The 21,840-nt window shown below is 45.7% G+C and overlaps 2 protein-coding genes across 3 annotated transcripts in view; one reads left to right on the plus strand and one right to left on the minus strand.

Moving 5' to 3' along the window:
* The window catches only part of MAML1 (mastermind like transcriptional coactivator 1), a 64,068-nt gene that overhangs the window by 26,254 nt on the left and 15,974 nt on the right, over positions 1–21,840 (minus strand). The window lies entirely within an intron of this gene.
* On the plus strand, positions 10,811–11,266 carry LOC132234594 (large ribosomal subunit protein eL30-like). Its single transcript, XM_059695647.1, is given in 1 exon segment — positions 10,811–11,266. A coding segment is annotated over 1 exon segment (348 nt). The 5' UTR covers positions 10,811–10,872; the 3' UTR covers positions 11,221–11,266.

A 21,840-nucleotide genomic window follows, 5' to 3' on the forward strand; every position in this document is an offset into this window, starting at 1 on the left:
AACTTCGCTACCCTTCCCATTGGCTAATCAGGGAGATATGCAAATTAACTGCCAACCAAGATGGCGGCCGGCAGCCAGGCAGCTGACGCGAACAGGGAGGCTTGCTTGCTCCAGTGACGGAGGAAGCCAGGTTCCCCGCCTGCCGCTGCCAGCTTCTCAGCTGCAACTCTAAGAAACATTGTTACAAATATAGAAGCTAAACAAAACCCCAGAAACCTGCTTTCAGTCAGCCCGGCTTCAGCCAGCAGGATTGCAACAGTGTTAAAATTATAGAACCCAAACAAACCCAGATCCCTGCTTTCAGCAGCCGAGGTCTCAGAGCTGGAGTTGAGCCTCAGAGCTAAAGACGGCTCTCAGCTCCAGTGACAGCCATAGAAGGTAAATAAATCACAGAATAAAAAAGAAAAAAGAAATAAAAGAGGTTGGGAGCTTCAGTCACCCGCCAGCCTGAAAACAGCCCTCAGCCCCTCACCCAGACTGGCCAGGCACCCCAGTGGGGACCCCCACCCTGAAGGGGGTGTGACCAGCTGCAAACAGCCATCATCCCCTCACTCAGGCTGGCCAGGCACCCCAGTGGGGACCCCCACCCTGATCCAGGACATCCTTCAGGGCAAACCAGCCGCCACCCACCCGTGCACCAGGCCTCTATCCTATATAGTAAAAGGGTAATATGCCTCCCAGCACCAGGATCAGCAGAGCCGCGAGGCCTCCTGGCACCGGGATCAGTGGAGCCGCGAGGCCTCACTGCCCCTATGTCAAGCGGAGCCGTGAGGCCTCCCAGCACCGGGATCAGCGGAGCCGCAAGGCCTCCCAGCACCGGGATCAGCGGAGCTGTGAGGCCTCCTGGCCCCTGGAGCAGCGTGACAGGGGGCAGCGCCCAAACCCCCTGATCGCCCTGTGGCTCTGTGTGTGACAGAGGGCGGGGTCACAACCTCCCTATCCGCCCTGCTCTGTTCGTGAAAGGGGAAGGCGCCCCAACCCCCTGATCGGCCCTGCTGTGTGTGTGACAGGGTGGAGCTGCAACCTCCCCATCGGCCCTGCCTTGAGTGTGACAGGGGGTGGCGCCCCAACCCCCAATCGGCCCTACCCTGAGTGTGACTTAGGGTGGCATCGCAACTTCCTGATCCGCCCTGCTCTGTGCATGGCAGGGGGGATCTCCCCAACTCCCTGATCGGCCCTGCTCTGTGGGTGACAGGGGGGAGCTCCCCAACCCCTTGATGGGCCCTGCTCTGTGTGTGACAGGGTACGGAGCCCCAACCCCCCTGATGGGCCCTGCTCTGTGCGTGACAGGGGGGCAGCACCCCAACCCCCTGATTGGCCAGCTCTGTATGTGACAGGGGTGGCGCCACAACCCCCTGATCTGCTCTGCTCTGTGCGTGACAGGGGGTGGTGCCGCAACCTCCCCATCGACCCTGCCTTGAATATGACAGGGGGCGGCCCCCCAACCCCCCAATCGGCCCTACCCTGAGCATGACTGAGGGTGGCATCGCAACCTCCTGATCCACCCTGCTCTGTGCATGACAGGGGGCAGCACCCCAACTCCCCAATCGGCCCTGCTCTGAGCCCTACCAGGGGCTGCGGGGCAGGCACCTAGGGATTGGGCCTGCCCTCTGCCACCCGGGAGTGGGCCTGAGCCAGCAGGTCGTTATCTCCCGAGGGGTCCAAGACTGTGAGGGGGCACAAGTGGGGCTGAGGGATATGCCCCCCCACCCTGCTCCCGTGCACAAATTTTTGTGCACTGGGCCTCTAGTATGATTATAAAGCAGAAAGGATAAATTTACATTTTATACTGAGAAACAAAACTGCTAAATAGATTGCTTCTTGCATTTTGCACACAGTTTGTATATTCTCTTTGCTACAAAAAAAACCTATTTGGGAAGCCATGAGGCTCAAAAGATTGCCGATAAACATGAAAACAAAGTAGGTTATCAATAAATGGCTGTGGCACAAGACTCCTTGCTTTCCTGACCTGCATAATGAAGATCCTGAGTAAGATGATCTAAAGTTCCACTCATCCAGCTAATATCAATGATTGCCCTATAAAGGGAGTTGCCCTGGGGGTTCATGCAGACTCACTCACTGAGATGATACTATGTGCCAGACACTGTGCACAAAATAATGGTAAAGTCAGCTATGCACTAGGTTTTTACTATACTAGGCAGGGCACTAGGCACAGGGGATAAGAAGATAAATAAGACAGTTCTGTTCCCACCAGCTGGATGTGATGAAGAAGCTATGAAGGCAGGACAGAATATTAATGGAAGCAAGAGAGGGAAGGGTAGGTTAGACTTCCTGGAGAAGGGGGACACATTATGTGGGAGTGGGCTGTGACTTAATGGAAAATTTTAAAAAATACACAAAACTAGAGAGAACAATATACTGAACCCTCATACGCCCATCACCCAATTTATTTTATTTAAAAAATATATTTTTATTAAAATACCACATGATCTCACTCATTTATGGATAATAAAGAACATTATAATCAGATGAACAAAAAGATAGATACAGAGGCAGAGAAGCATGGAACAGACTGTCAAACTATAGCGGGAAGGCTGGGGAGGGTTGGGGGAGGAAGGTAAGAGATCAACTGAAGGACTTATATGCATGCATATAAGCATAAACAATGAACGCAAGAGACTGGGGGTAGGGGAGGCTGGGGGAAGGTCAATGGGGAAAAAAGGAAACATATGTACTATTCTTTGTAATACTTTAAGCATTAAAATAAAATTTAAAAAATATTTTTATTGATTTCAGAGAGGAAGGGAGAGGGAGAGAGAGAGAGAGACATCAACGATGAGAGAGACTCATTGATCGGCTGCCTCCTGCACGCACCCTACTGGTGATGGAGCCCTCAACCCGAGCATGTGCCCTGACCAATAACTGTTCATAGGCAGACACTCAACCACGGAGCCACACCAGCCAGGCACCCACTCCTGTATTTTTACACCCATATTCGCAGCAGCATTATTCACAATAGTTAAAAGGTAGAAGTAATCTTAGAGTCCATCAGTAGGTAAATGGATACATAAAATGTGGTATATACATACAATGGAATATTACTTGCCTTAAGAAGCAAGGAAATTCGGACATATGCTACAACATGTATGAGGACAATATGTTAAGTGAAATAAGCCGGTCACAAAAGGACAAATACTGTATAAGTCCAATTATATTAGATACCTAAAGTAGTCTAATTCATAGAGACAGAAAATAGAATGGGTGGTTCCTAGGGCCTGGGGTAAGGAAAGAATGGAGAATTAGTATTTAATGAGCACAGAGTGTTAGTTCTGAGGAGAAAAGAGTTCTGGAGATGGATGCTGCACAACAATGTGATTGTACTTAATGACACTGACCTATACACTTTAAAATGGTTAGAACAGTAAATTTTATGTGTGTTTTACAATTTAAAATTTTTTAAATTATTTATTATTATCCTATATTCCATCATTGTTCTTGTTTCATTCATATGCTACCTGGGCTAAATCACACTATTTCTTCTTAAATACTTCAGCCTGTATTACTAAAATATAAAAACACTTTAAAAAAATAACCATGAAACCCTTACTGAATGTGAATGTTTTTTAAAAATCAAATTGTTGTTAGAGTTGGGTTATCCAAGTCAGGATCCAGCACACTGTATTTAGTTGACATATTCTTAAGACTCTTTTAATACAGCTGCCTCCTGCATGCCCCCTACTAGGGACGGAGCCCACAACCTGGGCATGTGTCCGGACCGGTGCACAGGACGACGCTCAACCAACTAAGCCACATTGGCCAGGGCTATGAGTTCTTTTATCCTCTGTATTTCTCGTAAACTTGAACAGATTCAGATTTTTAAAAGATATATACTTGCAGGTGATGTGCTGCATGCCCTTTTAATAGGACATTAGCAGATGAGGTCAGATTTGCATTTTTATAAGCTCACTACAGTGATTGTGTGGCAAGTAGATTTTAGGGATGGAGGCTCAGCTAGCATGACCAACCAGTAAAATGCAGAAATAGTTTGTAAAAGAGATGAGCCCTGCTGTGAGTACTGGAAAAAGATGATTTCAGAGGTAGGGTGGAAGAAAATTCAGCAGGTAATGGAGACGGATTTTATATTGCGGGAAAGGGAGAAAGAAGTTTCTACCAAGTTTGGATACATGGTAAGACAGAGAACAAAGAAAAAGCAGTTTGGCAGGGGAAGGGATCAGTTCAGTTTTAGCCCCGAAGAGAGGACTGGACCACAGAGAGGCCATCCAAGAGGCAGTGACTAGAAGTTCAGTGAGAGGCAGTCAATAGCAACACACGCGGCTGAGACCATGATCAGGTTCCTTCGCTCAGGAAGGGTGAGGAGCCATCCAAGGGGTGGGTGAAGAGCCCATATAGAAAACAGCACAAGGTAAAGTGATGAGTTAAATGCATCAGAAAGGTTCCGAATGATAAAGGCTGAACATATCCTTTGGGTCTGGTAACTAAAAGGTCACTGATATCGCCCAGAGCAGTTCTAGAAGGTTGACTGGAGTAAAACCTTGAATGAGAAGTATACTCAATTGAGTGAGTACTACAGTATTGAATTTCTCTTTTCCAAGTTTAGATTTAAAAGGGAAATATAGACACAAAGGAGATAAGTGGTTGTCTAGGGCTAGGAAGGGGGATTATTGAGAGGTGAAGCTAAGTGATGTAGGGTTTCTTTCTGAGGTGATGAAAACGTTCTAAAATGGATTGTGCCGATGGTCATCCAACTGTGAACAAACTAAAAACCTTTAAAGTGTGCTTTAAATGGGTGAATTATAGTTCTGGCCTGGTAGCGCAGTGATTTAGAGCAGGGGTCCTCCAACTACGGCCTGTGGACCACCGAAAACATTTATCCAGCCCGCCGAGTGTTTTTGCCGCCGCTGCCTGTTGCTTATCAGCCGACTCGTGTGTTTTTTTAAACTATACTCCGGCCCTCCAACGGTCTGAGGGACAGTGAACTGACCCCCTGTTTAAAAAGTTTGAGGACCAGATCTTAGCTATGGTGAATTGATGAATGGATCAGAAAACTGTGGTACTTCTACACGATGGAATACTATGCTGCTATAAAAAAGGAGGAACTCTTACCATTTGCAACGGCATGGATGGAACTGGAGAGCATTATGCTAAGTGAAATAAGCCAGTCAATGAAGGAAAAATACCACATGATCTCACTCATTCATTAAAGACCATTATAAACTTATGAACAATAATAGATACAGAGGCAGAGCTGCCTCAAACTGATTGTCAAACTGCAGCGGGAAGGCCAGGGAGGGTTGGGGGGCAGGAGGGAGGGGGGTAAGAGATCAACCAAAGGACCTGTATGCATGCATATAAGCTTAACCAATGGACATAAGACACTGGGGGGCAGGGGTAGGGGAGGCCAGGGATTGTCAAGGGTAGGGGAAAAAAAGGACACATATGTAATACCCTTTGTAATACTTTAAGCAATAAAACAATAAAAAAAAAGTTTGAGGACCCCGGATTTAGAGTGTCATTCCCTAACCTAATGGTTGTGGGTTGGATCCCTGTTCAGAAGGCAACTAATGGATGTTTCTCTCTCTCTCTCTCTCCCTAAAATCAATTAAAAACATATCATATATATATATAAAGGATATGTGTATGTGTGTGTGTGTGTGTGTATATCTCCTCAGTTAAGGATTAAATAAATAAATGGGTGAACTGTATGGTATGAAAGTTTTATTTCAGTGAAGCTAATCAGAAGTGAGTGAGAGGCCCTGGCTGGCGTTGCCAAGTGGTTAGAGTTCTGGTCCGCACACCAAAGGGTCGCAGGTTCGATTCCTGAACAAGGGCACATACCTCGGTTGTAGGTTTGATCCCCAGCCCCAGTTGGGGTATGGGTGGGAGGCAACCAATATCTCTGTCTCTCTCTCTCTTTCCCCCCTCCTCCGCCATCTCTCCCTTTCCACTCTCTCTAAAAAGCAATGGGGGGAAAATCCTCAGGTGATGTTAACAACAACAAAAAGTGGGTGACAGGCCAAACCTGGGTTGACCTGGCCTCCTAGAGGCAGATTTCAGTAGAGCAAAGAGTGAACCTTCCTCAGGAAGGACCGGGGCCATAAATTTGAACATGTCCTCTTCCCCACAGCCCTCCAGTCTTGTCTATGCAGTTTCTTTCTGGTTGGTTATGTTCAAAGTTGGTTATGGCCCCATGTAAAGGAGACCTATCTGCAGTCTCTACAAACCAGGTAGTAAAAGGCGCCTGGGGAACTGGTGCCTGGTGCCAGGTAGTTAAAGATACCCTGTGGTTCCTGCTGGCTCCCTTTCTTTTTTTCCTCAAAGGGAAAGGGAAAGAGAGATAGAGATAGAGAGAGATTAATTGGTTGCCTTCCTTAGCACCCTAACTGGGGGACTGAACCTACAACCTGAGCATGTGCCCTAACCGGGAATCAAACTGGTGATCTTTCAATACACAGGATGACACTCAACCAGCTGAACCACACTGGCCATGGCCTGCTTGCTCCCTTTCTTTGCAGAAAAAAAGACTCCAGGCAATGTAGCTGGGAAGCAAAGTGTTGCAGAGATGCCAGATGAGAGGGGACTCTGTATGCTACATAGAGAGGGATTTGAAATATGCTGCCTATAGAAAATGTGCAAATATCAATGTTACCTGGATCTGCTGGTCACTTCTACTAGTTTGCACTCTCTGAATGTTTGGCTTTTGTAATCCTATATAATAAAAGCATAGCATGCAAATCAGCCCTTCAACCAGGAGTTTGTCTGGGAGTTCAACCAGGGGGCGGGGTGGGCCGAGGGAAGGGAGGGAGTACCTGGCTGGCGGCCAGCAGCCACCAGGGACCCTACCAGTGCACAAATCTCATGCCCTGGGCCCCTAGATTATAATGTTCAACAGAAGCCAATTACTAATCACAAAGAGAAAACTGACCATGAGGAGAAATGATCTGGGAGTGGGCTCCCATGGACAAGAGAGTGGTGCCTTGGGTTCCTTGGTCTCTGAAACTGACTCCTCATGGGAGATCTAGACATCCACGGGGAGTATAGATTTATATACACACATATATCTATCCCAGGCAAACTTGAGTATAGTCTGGAGTCTGAAGTCACATGAAACATTTTCCCTGAAAGTCTCTTCTTTCTAATCTCCCAAGTTTCTCGTTGTTGCTTTTTTTTTTTTTTTTAAGAGAAATGGGAGCAGAAATGGAAAGAATCTGAGATAGAGAAATTAGGGATAGAAAAAGGCAAGAGAAATAAAAACTTCCAGGTACATAGTCAGTACCTAAGAATAAATGCTTTTTGAAGGAATGACAGAGAGGAAGAGGAGGCTAAGAGGGAAAGAGGTTATGAACTTGACTGTATGTTCCTTGAGGCAGAAACCATCTTATACTTTTCACTTCCCCAATTCCAAGTACTTTGTACAGGGTTTGTGCACTTAAAACACAAATGTTTCTGTTAACTTCTGTATCAGAGGAGAAAAAAAGTAGAAGGATGGGCCTGAGGGGGTTGAACTATTACTCCATGAGAAACAAGTTGCCTCAAAAGCAGTGTACTCTGTAGACAGTTGTATTTTGGACCTTAATCTTATATAATAAAAGGGTAATATGCAAATCAACCGAACAGCTGAACGACCAGTCGCTATGATGCACACTGACCACCAGGGGGAAGATGCTCAACGTAGGAGCTGCCCCCTGGTGGTCAGTGCACTCCCACAGGGGGAGCGCCTCTCAGCCAGAAACCAGGCAAGCACAGCAGCCGTGGCAGGAGCCTCTCCCACCTCTGAGGCAGTGCTAAGGAGCAGCGAGCAGGTAGGCAGTAAGGAGTGGGGGCTCCTGGACTGTGAGAGGGATGTCTGACTGCTGGCAGGTGGACATTCCCTGAGGGGTCCTGGACTGCGAGAGGGGGCAGGCCAGTCTGAGGGACTTCCCCGCCTCCCCCCCCCCCCCAAATGCACGAATTTTTGTGTACTGGGCCTCTAGTCTAAAAATAAAAGCCTGCCTCTTCTTATCCTTTAAAAAAAAAAAAAAGTGAGGGGGCAGGGAAGACTGGTTGGTAGCCAAAGAGGGTCAAAGAAGGGTTATTTTGAAGTAAAACTTGAACTCACTTAAAGAACAGCAGCTCAGCTGAATTCTCTCTGAAATCCTCTGAAACTGTTATTCTATGATCCAGCCAGGCATTCATACGTAAATATGAAAAAAGATGTATCATGAAAGCCTACTGAAAGCCTAAAACCATGATCTTCCCATTGACAGGGAAATTCTCACTTAAGGGACTCTGCATATGAGTGATGTCCTTCCTTCCAAAACCAAGCTTCACCTGGGTTCTCTACCCCACCCCCTCCAGCCTTTTCAAAGTCCTTGTTCTTTCAATTACCACCTTTTCCTCTATTTTCCACTCATCCCCCTCTTTACTAGTTTTTTGTCCCCTCAGCACTGATAAATGCTTAGTATCTCCCATCTTATCTTTTAACCTCCCTCCTCCTACAGATAGCATTTAGCACAGGTAAGAGCACAGCTAGACCAGTTGTGGGGTTTTTTGTTATTTTTTTAAATTTAATTTGTTTTCCTTTATTATTTTTCTTATCTTTCTTTGTTCTTTTTACAAACCCTTGTGTTGAGGGCTGACTTTCAATAGATCGCAGCGAGGGAGCTGCTCTGCTCCGTATGAAACCCCGACCCAGAAGCCGGTAGGTCGTCTACGAATGGTTCAGCACCAAGTTCCCCACAAGTGTGCGTTGCATGAAGGGCGTGGACCAGTTTTGAATCTGAGTTTGTGTTGCTTAACTGTTGTGTGCTCACAGGCAAATTACTAAACATCTTGAGAAGTTTGGTTCCTCATCTAAAAAAGAAGGGGGAGGGAGCAGAGCCGCTTCTGGGGAGCCTGAGAAGCACCTCTGAAAACATTCTTACGGTTCACTTAATCCTCTTCTTTCCCTTCAGAGCTTCATCGAAAAAAGGGTCTCTAGTTTGTCACACTCACCAAGGTGACCTCCTGATTCTTAAATCCAAGGGACATGGATCAAACTGTATTTACTTGACCTTTCTGAGCACTGAGCTCAATAGGCCACTCCTCTCTTCTCTAAACAGTGTCTTCTTCCTTCAAGGTTCACTCAACTGCTCTCTGGACCTGCTCCTGCCTCCAAGGCCAATCCTTGTAAGCTGCCCCATCTCATGTCTATTCCTTCAGCGATGATGACTGCAGGGCCTCCAACCTTTTTTTGCTGTTAATCCTCACCCAAGTATATTTTTTTCATTGATTTTTAGAGAGTGGAAGGGAGGAGAAAGAGAGAGAGAAACATCCATGTGAGAGACACATCAATTGGATGCCTCCTGCATGAGGCCCAACCAGGGCCAGGGATTAAACCTGCAACCCATGTACTTGCCCTTGACTGGGAATTGAATCCGAGGCTGTCAGTCATGACAGCCTCCACCCCTCCCGTATTTTTCCATGATAGCGCCCACTGACTAGATGCCCGAGTTGAGGTACAAGGTGGCTAAGTGATACGACCGGGGTCAAAATGCCAGGAAGTGGCGGAGCCAGGATTCTAGGCGCTGGTGCCACAGCCATTCAGCCTCCGGCCTTCTGCCACCCCTGCCGGGACCTGTCACTCCCCAACCCGAAAAGTTGGCTTCTGGGGGTTGTCAAGCGTCCAGAGCCCAGGTTTTGGGGACAGGCAGGCCTCCGTGCGAGTCTAGGCTCCCTGCCCGCCCTGTGATCTGGCTTCCCCAGCCTGTGCCTGACTTGCTCCATCTTTTTAATGGGAGCACAACAGTCCTGCTTCTCAGGTTCGAGTTTGGGGAGAAGTTGTGTGACGTGCTCACCATAGACTCGTGCATAAGTGTTGGCTAAACGGCAGCTGTCATAACAGTCTGAAAAGGAAACCTCACCGAAACAGGCCGGGGGAGTCGTGGCAATGGTGGGCCTTCCTGAGTTTTCTTATTTTTTTTCTTTTATTGATTTTTTACAGAGAGGAAGGGAGAGGGATAGAGAGTTAGAAACATCGATGAGAGAAAAACATCGATCAGGTGCCTCCTGCACACTCCCCACTGGGGCCGTGCCCGCAACCAAGGTACATGCCCTTGACCAGAATCAAACCTGGGACCCTTGAGTCCGCAGGCCTACGCTCTATCCACTGAGCCAAACCGGTCAGGGCCTGAGTTTTCTTAACGCTAAAGTGGGAACCTTCTCAGTAAAGGTTCGTTCTTAGCGCCTGCCAGTGGTGGGAATGTTTTCTTCGGCCAGTCTCCATGCGTGGGAGCAGCATTGAGAACTTACGCCCGTTGTCGAAAAAGTCAATTTACAAAGAAATAAAAATGTTGACTGAGAAAAAATAAAAATAAAAAAAGATGAAAAAAAACATATTTTTATTGATTTCAGAGAGGAAGGGAACGGGGAGAGATAAAAACATCAATGCTGAGAGAGAATCATTGATCGGCTGCCTCTTACCTGCCCCATACTGGGGATCCAGTCGGCAACCTGAGCAGGTGCCCTTGACTGGAATCAAATCAGAGACCATTCAGTCTGCAGGCTGACACTCTGTCCACTGAACCAAACCCCCTAGATCTAAAGATTTTTTAAAAAATATTTTTTATTGATTTTTTTTTAAGAGAGAGAAGGGGGAAGCATAGAGAGATAGAAACATTGATCGGTTGCCTCCTGCACACCCCTACTGGGGACTGAGCCCACAACCCTAGCATGTGCCCTGACTGAGAATTGAACCTGTGACCTCCTGGTTCATGGGTCGACGATCAACCACTGAGCAACACCAGCCTAGCAGGAAACAGTTTTAACAAGCCCTCCAGATGTAGTCACATTAAAAATAAATAAATGGCTTTCTCGCTCCCCGGCCATCTTGGCGGCTGCATCTGGCTGGGGGCCTTCCGCACTTGAGGCAGGAAGATGGTGGCCACAAAGAAGACAAAAAAGTCGTTGGAGTTGATCAACCCCAGGCTTCAGCTGGTGATGAAAAGTGGGAAGTACGTGCTGGGGTACAAGCAGACACTGAAGATGATCTGATAAGGCAAAGTGAAGCTGGTCATCCTGGCCAACAACTGCCCGGCCTTGAGGAAATCTGAAATAGAGTACTATGCCATGTTGGCCAAGACTGGTGTCCATCACTACAGTGGCAATAATATTGAATTGGGCACAGCATGTGGAAAATACTACAGGGTATGCACACTGGCTATCAATGACCCAGGTGATTCTGATATCATTAGAAGCATGTCAGAACAGACTGGCGAAAAGTAAATCATGGGAAATTTTTCTTTAATAAAACTGGCCAGAGCTTGGTTTATTTATTTATTTATTTATTTATTTATTTTTAAATATATTTTATTGATTTTTTACAGAGAGGAAGGGAGAGGGATAGAGAGTTAGAAACATCGAAGAGAGAGAAACATCAACCTCCTGCACTCCTCCTACTGGGGATGTGCCCGCAACGAAGGTACATGCCCTTGAACCGGAATCGAACCTGGGACCCTTGAGTCCTCAGGCCGATGCTCTATCCACGGAGCCAAACCGGTTAGGGCCAGAGCTTGGTTTAAAAAAATAAAAATAAAAATAAAGAAATGGCCCTAACAGGGTTGGCTCAGTGGATCGAGCATCAGCCTGCAGACTAAAGGGTCCCGGGTTAGATTCCAGTCAAGGGTATGTACCTCAGTTGCAGGCTTGATCCCCGGCCCTGATCGGGGTGTGTGCGGGAGGCAACCAATTGATATATCTATCTCACATTGATGTTTCTCTCTCCCTGTCTCTCCAACTCCCCTCCACTCTTTCTCTAAAAATAAAAATCAATGGAAAAATATCTTCGGGTAAGGAATAACAAAAATATAAATAAACAAACCAGCAGCCAAGCAATGATTCTCTCTCATTATTGATGTTTCTATCTCTCTCTCCCTCTCTGAAAGCAATAAAAGCTTAATAGAGGTATTTTTATTTTGTATTTATTCCTGGTACTAAGTTTTTAAAATCCAATGTATAGGTTACCCTTTTGGTACAATTCAATTTGGACGAGGTATATTTCAAGTACTTAACAGCTCTCCGTGGTTGATGGCTACCGCACCGGATGGCACAGCTCTAGAAACTAGCCTTGGACTTAAGTTTTCTGAACAGTGGCCCTGCACAGGCCACCTGGTGCTGGCAGCGGGCTCCTTAGTGCACACGGCTCCTCCTTGGAGCCTGAATTCCTGCATTAGAAAAGCCGAACTCCAACACACCAGGCCCCTCTGGACAGGACCTGAAGTACTCAACCTTGCCCCTCCTCTTTCTTTCTTCCAAAACCTTTATCACACTCTTGTTCAGTATATTCAATAGGAATCTAGCAAGAATTCAATGAACCAGCCAGGTCCGGGCCCTGGAGATACAGCAGGGAACAAAACAAACCCATCGCTCCCCTGGAGCCCATATTTTAGTTGGTTTTTGCTCCTGAGAAAATAAAACATGGAAAGAAAGGGAGTGTGTGGGCTTATGATTTTAAATTAGGTGCTCAGGAAAGGCCTCAGGGAGTGTGAAAAGTATGAGCCAAAGTCTGCAGGGCATGAGAGGGTGCTGTGCCAACATCTCCAAAGAGGGTCCAGGCAGAGGGAAGAGCAACGCAGAGGCCAGGTGGGAGCGTGCCTGGGGGCTAGGGATGAGGAGCATGAAGAGATGGTACTAGAGGCGCAGGAGTGCCGGACTGTATAGGGCCTGGGCCCAGGTCAAGGGGTGGCTTTTCCCGCATGTGAGACGGAAAACCTGTGGTGGGGTCAAACAGGGGAAAAGATCATTCTGGCTGCTGGATGGAGAGCAGACTGTAGGACAGCAGGGCAAACAGGGAGATGGATGAGGCGGCAATAATCCAGGTAAAAGAAACAACTTAGACCAGGGCAGTATCGGCACAGGTGGTAAAAAGTGACAATTCTGGATGTGTGTTGGAAGTTGGAACTGCTGAGGTTTGCTGATTGGGTTTGGCCCAAGGATGTCTGAAAAGAATGTCCCTGGCAAGTTAATATATGGGTAGAGTGCAATTAAGAAATGGCAGGTGGCAGCAGAGAAGCCATGGGGAGAGGCTGTGTGTGGGTTAAGGATGGAGGGAGGCAGAGAAACACTTTTGCCAGCACAGGGAGCTCTGTGGGCATACCCTTGCAGTCAGTGGCAGAGAGCATACAGTGCCCACTTAAAGTCTTAATTCCCAGATGACTGCAGTTTGCCACTGGCTTTTTGTGCCCTCCTCTGGTGAGGCAAATGTAACAACACAGTAATGGTCAGTCTCCTTATCTGTCTCTGTCAGCTCCAGGGCAGGGCCACCCCCTCATTTACTGTCTGTTCAGCACCGCAATGGGACTTGACTCATCATCACTGTTCAGTAAAAACTGACCCCTAAATTCTGCCTGTTGGCTGGGATTGGCTAGTGTGCCAAATAAGAAGAGGCCATGGTTGGCCAGGTCTCTGGCAAAGGCTCATGCCTGATTAACAGGTAATCAGGAAATCAAAAACAACAGTAAAATAAACATTTAAAAAGAAATCTCCTAAACCAGTAAGAGCTACCATTTATTAGGCCTATTCTGTGCTAGGCAGAGCAAGTCTGCAAAGCAGGTGTAATCATCACTTCACGGAGGAAGGAAGCTGAAGCTTGGCAAGAGTAGAGGAGAGAATCAGTGGCAACTATAGCTCAGAAGCAATGTCAAAGAGTGTGCATGTGTTGAGTGACCATGGGATTAAGAGTTGCTCACATCTTAACCATCCTGAAGGCACAAGCAGAGAACACTGGGGGGGCGGAGGGGAGCATGACCTGCAACTTCATAGTCCCTAGGGGTGGCCAGCCGCCAGCCACACTGAAGGCTGGTACAGTACACAGAACATATGTAAATTCTTAACTCTCCACTTAATAATTTCTACAGGTTGCACACATGTGCTCCAACTGTCCTACAAAAACCAACTTCTGATACAGATTCTAAGCTTCCTTTAATAAAAACATTTAGGACAAGAGTATAAAAAGGTTATACTCTCTTGACACGAAGTGGAAACTATCAACAGATCAGTGCAACATTAGCTGTGCACCTTAGGCAAAGCCCCAAAGGGACTGTGTGTCAAGACCTCTGCAGACTTGGAGGTAGGGTAGCTCCGCATCTCATGTCCCCACCAAAGGTCACCAACAGGCCTCCCATGTGGCTAATACAACTTCCCAGCAACACCTACCCTACAGGGCTCTCCTGACCCAGCTCAGGAAATGGAATCTCAAAAATCAGAAACTCCTGCCCTGGCTGGTTTGGCTCAGTGGATAGAGTGTCGGCCTGCGGACTGACGAGTCATGGGTTCGATTTCAGTCAAGAGCATATTCCTGGGTTGCGGGCTCAATCCCCAGTAAAGGGTGTGCAGGCAGCAGTCCATCATTGATTCTCTCTCATCACTGATTTTTCTATCTCTCCCTTTCCCTTCCTCTCTGAAATTAAGAAAAAAATATTTAAAAAAAACAACAGAAACTCTTGACTCATCCCTAACTCCTCCTCCTCCTCCCCAAACTCCCCATCAATCACCAAGTATTCCTGTTCACATTACTGTCTCAATATCTCTGGAACCTGGCCTTCTCCTCGGTTCCCACATCGCCACTTTCTGGCTCCTCCCAATCATTTCTTGCTGACACCAATAAAATATAGCATTTTGACTGGTCCCTCTGCTGCCAACCCCCTCTACCACCTGTGTTCACCCTCCAATTTGCCCTCCACACCATTGTGAAGATTACCTAAGGCACAAGTTTACAATTCTTTAACTGGCTCTCCAGAGTACATAAGAAGAACCAAGCGAAAGCTCTTGGCCACGGTATGTGCAATGATTGTGTGCATCAACTTGACTGGGACATGGGATGGCCAGATATTTGGTCTAACATTATTCTGGGTGTGTTTGAGGGTGCTTATGGATGAAATTCACATTAGAATCCATAGACTGAGTAAAAGGGATAGCCCTCCCTGATGTGAGTGGGCCTGGGGCCTGAACAGAAAAAAGACTGATAAGAGGAAACCCCTTCTGCCTGATTGCCTAGAGCTGGAACCTCCATCTTTCCTGCCTTGAGGCTCAGACTGAAACATCAGGTCTTCTTGGGTCTCAGCTTCTTAGGACTTGTCAGCCTTCATCACGGTGTGAGTTAATTCATTAAAAATTGATCAGTCTCTCTCTATGCATCTATCTCCTAATGGTTCTGTTTCTTTGGAGAACCCTGACTAGTACAGTTTGCAAGGTTATGACTTGACATGTTTATATCTCTAGGCTACTGCTCAACCCATCCTTATATTTTTCCTTTGCAATAAAATGTTTTGTTGTTGCAAAAGGTATCATATATGTGCATACATAAGAGAGCCAAGAGTAATAATAAAATGAACACTGTGTACCAAGTGCTCAAGTTAAGAAACAACAGTACCAGCACTTTAGAACCCTGGTACTCAAAGTGTGGTCCCAGGACCAGAACTGGCATCACCTGGAAGGTTAATGCATGGCAAATGGGAACATGGGCCCCTTCCCTTGCTCTAACTCCCCTACCCACCCTGTGGCAATAACAGTGAAGGCATCTGCGAGCGGAATGTGAGAGACCTTGGGAACCTGGCCAGCAACTTGGTCTAAGAAAGGCCAAAGAGGATCTGCTTCTAGATGTGAGCCTGGATTGTAAACAGCGAGGATACAGGGGGCCCGAGCTGCAGGGACCTGTCCCCCACCCCCTTTCCCCTGCATGCCCTGTTTTCCTCTGTACTCTGTAAAACCTTGTGCTGGGAAAGTCTGGGTGGTAGTAAAACAAAAGCACCAGCTGGCTGCCCTCGGTGTGGCCCATCGTAGGCCAGATGGGACTTAGTGGTTCAACTTCACCGATGGCAGCTGCCGCGGAGATAAACGTCACTGGTCAGCCACCACCGGTGCACATAAGTCCTAATAAACCCATGTCTTTTACAGCCAGTCCTCCAGGTTACTTCTTTGCAATCCTCAAACACTACGCTGAGGCTTTTGGGGAACTCAGCACTTTGCATGACACTTAAAAATGCTGACTATCAGCCTCCCCCACCTCTGCCTTACAATCTGCATTTTCACAAGATCTCCGGCGATTCACATCAACTCTGAGAAACTCTCTGCATCCCCTCTCTTCACTCCATCAGATATAACTAATATCCTGATTTTGTGTTCATTGCTTTTTATTTATTCTACCATTTTCATGGAATCTATCCCCAAATAATAAACTGTCTAGCCTTTTTATTTTTAATGTTTTTATTGATTTTAGAGAGAATGGAAGAGAGACGGGGGGAGAGAAAGAGAGAAACATAGATGACATACCCTGACCAGGAATCAAACTGGTGACCTCCTGGTTCATAGTTCGACACTTAACCACTGAGCCACACTGGCCAGGCTAAACTGCTTGTCTTGAAGATGGAGGTCAAGTGCAAGAAGTCAGCAGCACTGTGTCCTCTGAACAGAGTCTCTAGGGGGAGGGGAGTGGACCAGTCTTAGGGTTGTGGTCTGACTTCCACTTCTCTGGGAAGTGGCGAGGCCTTTTCTGGAGAAATTATGAGTAAGGTCATGCGTGGCGAGTGAGTCTTCAGGTACCTGGCAAGACTATGGTGTGGACCAGGCGGTGGACATGCAGCAGAAGGGGGGTCAGAGCGAGTGGGCTGCCCTGTACTCCCTGCTCCTGAGTCCACCATGGCCTACCTCCAGCTATCAGGGAAAACTGAGAACTTCTGTGAGTGTCATGAGAATCTGGGCCAAGTTCTCCTAGGTGTCCTGTCTTCAGGTTAAGAAGATGGCCCAAAGGAAGTGGGGAACTTGACAGTGACAATCTATCTCTGGGGGGGACACTGTTGCGCCTCACCTCTGGTTCAGGGCTGTCATCCTGTGGTCACCTTTCACCATTCCTCAAAGAATCCCTGTCATCTCATGCTGAGTCAGTCTCTTGCTTCTTGCCTCTCACGTCTTACTCTTTCTTGATTGATTATTTCTACTTTGGTGGAGTACTTCTTGCAGTAGCTTCTTGAGAAAGGGTATGTAGCGGTTAAAATTTTAAAAACCTTTAATCTCAGAAAATTACTTTATTCTATACTCATTTATATATACTTTGGCTAGAATTCTAGGTTCGTAATCATTCTCCTTCAGAATTTTTAAGGCATTGTACTATCATCTTCTTGCTTCCTATGTTGCTGCTATGAAGTCCAAAAAAATTCTGATTCTTGATATGTCCAAGTACCCTCCCTACCCTGGAAGCTTGTAGGATCTTTAAAACCAATGCTGAAAATTTTTATGACTGGTGTGGGTCTATTTTCTACCCCAGTGATAGGCACAGCATGCCCTTTTAATCTGGCAAATCATTTCCTTCAGTTCTCAAAGTACTTTTTAAAGTTATTTCCTCCCTGTTTTCTCTCTTCCTATAATTTCTATGATTCAGATGTTGGACCTCCTAAAGTGGTCCTCTAATTTTCTTTTATATTCTGCATCTACGTTGTCTCTTTTCTTTACTTTTTAGGAAAATTATTTATATTTCATATGTATAGTTCACACATATTTCTTATTTTTATTTAAAAATTTTTTATAATTACTGATTTTTTTTGAGAAAGAAGGGAGGGAGAGGAAGAGAGGGAAGAAAGAGGAGAGGGAGAGGGAGAGAGAGAGAGAGAGAATGACCTGTCGTTCCATCCATCCATGCATCACCGGTTGACTCCTGGTATGTCTCTGGCATATAGCTCCCACCAACTGAGCCACTGGGCCAGAGTCTATATTTCTTATTTTTAAAATATTTCCAAGATTTTGCTCTCTGAATTTCAAACACTTTTGTTCCATATATACAATATATCCTCTTGTCTCTCTCATTAACATTAATTGGTTAAAGCAAGTCATAAATCCAAGCCCCAAATCAAGGGATGAGAAAGTATATTCTGCCAGCTACGAAGCTATGGCAAGGGTGTGGGTTTTGTAATATGACCTAGAGAGTGAAGAACTGAGAGCAAAATTTAACTTATCTCCACACAACTAAGGGATATGACATATTCCCATCAGTAACAGTGGTTCATTTTAGCAGCGATAAGGGATAAAAGTCAGGGGAGAGAGGAAGAGGAAAGAGGCATGGTTAAAAAGTGTTCCAAGTCCAGCTGGTGGCTCAGTGGTTGAGCACTGACCTATGAACCAGAAGGTCATGGTTGGATTCCCGGTCAGGGCACATGCCTGGGTATTGGGCTCGATCCCCAGTAGGGGATTGCAGGAGGCAACCAATCAATGATTCTCTCTCATCATTGATGTTTCTCTCCCTCTCCCTTCCTCTGAAATCAATTTTTTAAAAAAGGTGTTCCAAGTAATTCTGATATATATGCCCCTCTGCCACAGAGAATGTCTGAGTGAACATATTAACCAGCAATTTGTTTCTACAAAAATTTCTACTTTTTATGAAGTTCGCCCCCATATATGATCTCATCAACAGAAGCTAAAGGCCACAGTTGAAAAATAAAGAGCTTTGGTATTGGACTTCGGTTTGAATGTTGGTCCTACCCATGAGCTGTCAACCTTGGCAAGTTAACATAGCAGTCTTAGTTTCCTTACATGTAAAATTGGACATAATACCTACCATATGAAACTGCTGTGAGGTCTAAATGACAATATATTTAAAGAGTCTGGTCCTTTAAAAATTTTCTTTGACCTGACCAGTTAGGTTACATATATCAAAGCAGACCTCATTGGATGCCATGATCCCAAAACATGACATACAGCAGGTCCCAACATTCCAAAACCCCCAGTGGACGTCTGAAATCACGGATAGTGCCAAACCCTATACTAGGTTCCCCCGCCCCTACAAAAACATACCTATGGTAATGTTTAATTTATAAATTAGGCACAATAAGTGATTAATAACTAATAATAAAATATAACAATACACTAATAAAAGTTACAGGAATGTAGTCTATGTATCTTACTGTATAGTACTCATCTTCTTGTGATGTGAGATAATACAATGCCTCCATGATAAATGAAGTGAGGTGAATGAAGTAGGCATTAGGCTACTACTTACATTCTGGGGCTGTATCAGAAGGATCATCTGCTTTGGGTAATTCTATAAAACATGATGATGTCAATGGTTGAATTTCAACTTAAAACTTATAAATTGTTTATTTCTGGAATTTTCCACTTAATATTTTCAGACCACAGTTAACCATGGGTAACTGAAACCGTGGAAAGCAAAACCACAGGAACTCAAATGTGGATAAGGGGGGAACTGCTATTTAAGTAGCAAAGGCAGTGGAAGGCAGAACCCCAAGATGGCTGCCCCATTGCACAGCAGAGCACCTCAGAGCCTCCTTAATGGAAGGTCCTGATATCACTGGCAAATCACCAACACTCAGAGACTGCTTCCCGAGAAGGAAGAGATGGTTTGTGGCTCTTCTGGCTTTAGAAGACCCATCCTATTTTTTTTTTCTCTTGAACCAGAACTCTCGGAGACTAGACTGTGCTAGACTGGGTAACCTGCTTGGAGCTAAAATCTTTCCACTCAGTTCACAATCTTTGGTCTCTTAGAAATTTTTCCCCTTAATACCTTTTAAAAATGAGGAAGTTGAGCAGAGAAGAATAAGTGTCATGCCTAAAGTCAGACAATCACTTTAGGACAAAATTGTCACTGCATTTGGGTTTTCTGACTCCTGTCCCATAATCTGCATGAGAATATTAAACTATCTTCCTTCTGCTCATTAGCAGCACCCTCCTCCCCTGAGACACAGGGCCTACTGTCTTGTTTTTGTTTAGGTTAACAGAGTTTATTCATAACCATATGACAATAAAGGTACTACAGTGGGGCCTTGACTTACAAGTTTAATTCGTTCCGAGACCGAGCTCATTGAGCTCGTTAACTCAAATTACTCTATCAACTCAATGCAAAAAATCAGCCCAGAGACAGCTGGTATCTCAAAAAGCTCGTTAGTCGGGACACTCATAAGTCAAGGCCCCACTGTATATAGCAATAGATACACACGTATATCAATGTTTTCCTTGTTTTATAATTAAGCAGAGAATCACATAATTCTATCACATCTTTCTTTGATTGATTTTAAAATGACTCCAGTCTAATTGCATTGCCCTTACTAAGAAGCCCTTGGGGAGGAACCCCGATGGCGGCATAGATAAACATTGGTACTTGCCACCTCTCACAACCACATCAAAATTACAACTAAACTACAGAACAATCTTCATTCAGAACCACCTGAAAGCTGGCTGAATGGAAGTCCTACAACTAGAGAGGTAACGAAAGCGCACTGAGACTGTAGGAGGAGCAAAGGCACAGAACGGGCTGGTCCAACACCCACATGTGCTGGTTTTTTTCATAGGGAGGGAGATCGTCCCTGAGGAGGCTGTATGCGAGAAGCAAGGAGTCCCAGCCCCACACCAGAACCCCAACGCAGGGTTCCAGAGTTGGGAAGAGAAGTCCCCGTAACTTTGGGCTGTAAAAACCAGCAGGGATTAGGACTGAGTGACACAGAGGCTGCTGGGTACCCAGGTGTTAGTCTTAAAGGGCCAGCACACAAACTTAATTGGACTTGATCCCTCCGAGCTCCAGTACCAGGCAACTTTGGGGGTCCCACACATATAGGGGGAGGAACTAGATTGGCATCAGGGTAGGAACTCGAGGGTGACTCTCTCCCAGACTGGGGTGCTCCTAGTGGTCATTATTCCTGTGCTGGGACCTCCCCCATTGCAGGGCTGACTGGCAATCATATCTGAGTTTTCATCAGTCTGGCTCACACAGTTCTACCCTGGTGATTCCCTGAGAACCTGCCCCATTCATTTGCAGCCCCACCCAAACTGTTTGCAATCAGCTTTTCCATATGAATGGCCTGTCCTGACTTAGGCTTCAGACTTTGCTAAAATATCTCAAATAAGCTGCAGCTGGTGTCAGTGAGCCCCAAACCTATCAATAAAAGGCCCAAGACCTGACACTAGCACCACCCTGCCTTGCTTCACAGCTGGGCCTTGCCTGGGCTCTTGCAAACCCAATACAAGGAGCCCCAGCTACCTGTAGCAGGGATTGTAGGAACTTCCCAGCAGCTGCCAAGAATTCTTAATCGTGGGGATCCTACCTGCTCTCCCTCTCAAGTCATCAGCCACTGGAAACTCAAAGCTAGTGAAAGTTCTTGTCTGTCTATAATGTGACTCGGTTACTGAATGATGTTCTTTGCTTGCTTTCTTATCTTTGGGGGACTTAGTTTGAAGATTCTAAGGCTATGTCTCAGCCCACCCTTTTATGAATTCTTTTCTATTTACTGTGGAGTTTTTCTGTTTCTGTTTTTAAGATAGCTTCTTACATGTGAGATTTCATGTTAGTCTACGCAGAGAGAAAAAATATGGGAAATAAAATCGTCTAAACCAGTGGTTCTCAACCTTCCTAATGCCGCGACCCTTTAATACAGTTCCTCATGTTGTGGTGACCCCCACCCATAAAATTATTTTTGTTGCTACTTCATAACTGTAATGTTGCTACTGTTATGAATCATAATGTAATATCTGATATGCAGGATGTATTTTCATTGTTACAAACTGAACATAAAGCATAGTGATTAATCACAAAAATATGTAATTATATATGTGTTTTCCGATGGTCTTAGGCAACCCGTGAAAGGGTCGTTCGACTCCCAAAGGGGTCTCGACCCACAGGTTGAGAACCCCTGGTCTAAACCCTCCAAGTCTTCTTCCTAGGATGATTAGACCTAGGAGTGTCCTCCAGCAGGCTGCAGAAATAGCAGTGTGGGGGCCACTCCCATTTTTATAATTTAAAAAGAAAAAAATAGTACTTTAACATTAAAGCTACTGAAAGCCAGTGTTATCTCTGTTACAAAATGTGCCAAGAAAATGCCTTGGATAATAATAATTGGCTTTAAAATCTCA

Source organism: Myotis daubentonii, chromosome 5 (genome assembly GCF_963259705.1).
Source record: "Myotis daubentonii chromosome 5, mMyoDau2.1, whole genome shotgun sequence".
NCBI classification, from domain to species: domain Eukaryota; kingdom Metazoa; phylum Chordata; class Mammalia; order Chiroptera; family Vespertilionidae; genus Myotis; species Myotis daubentonii.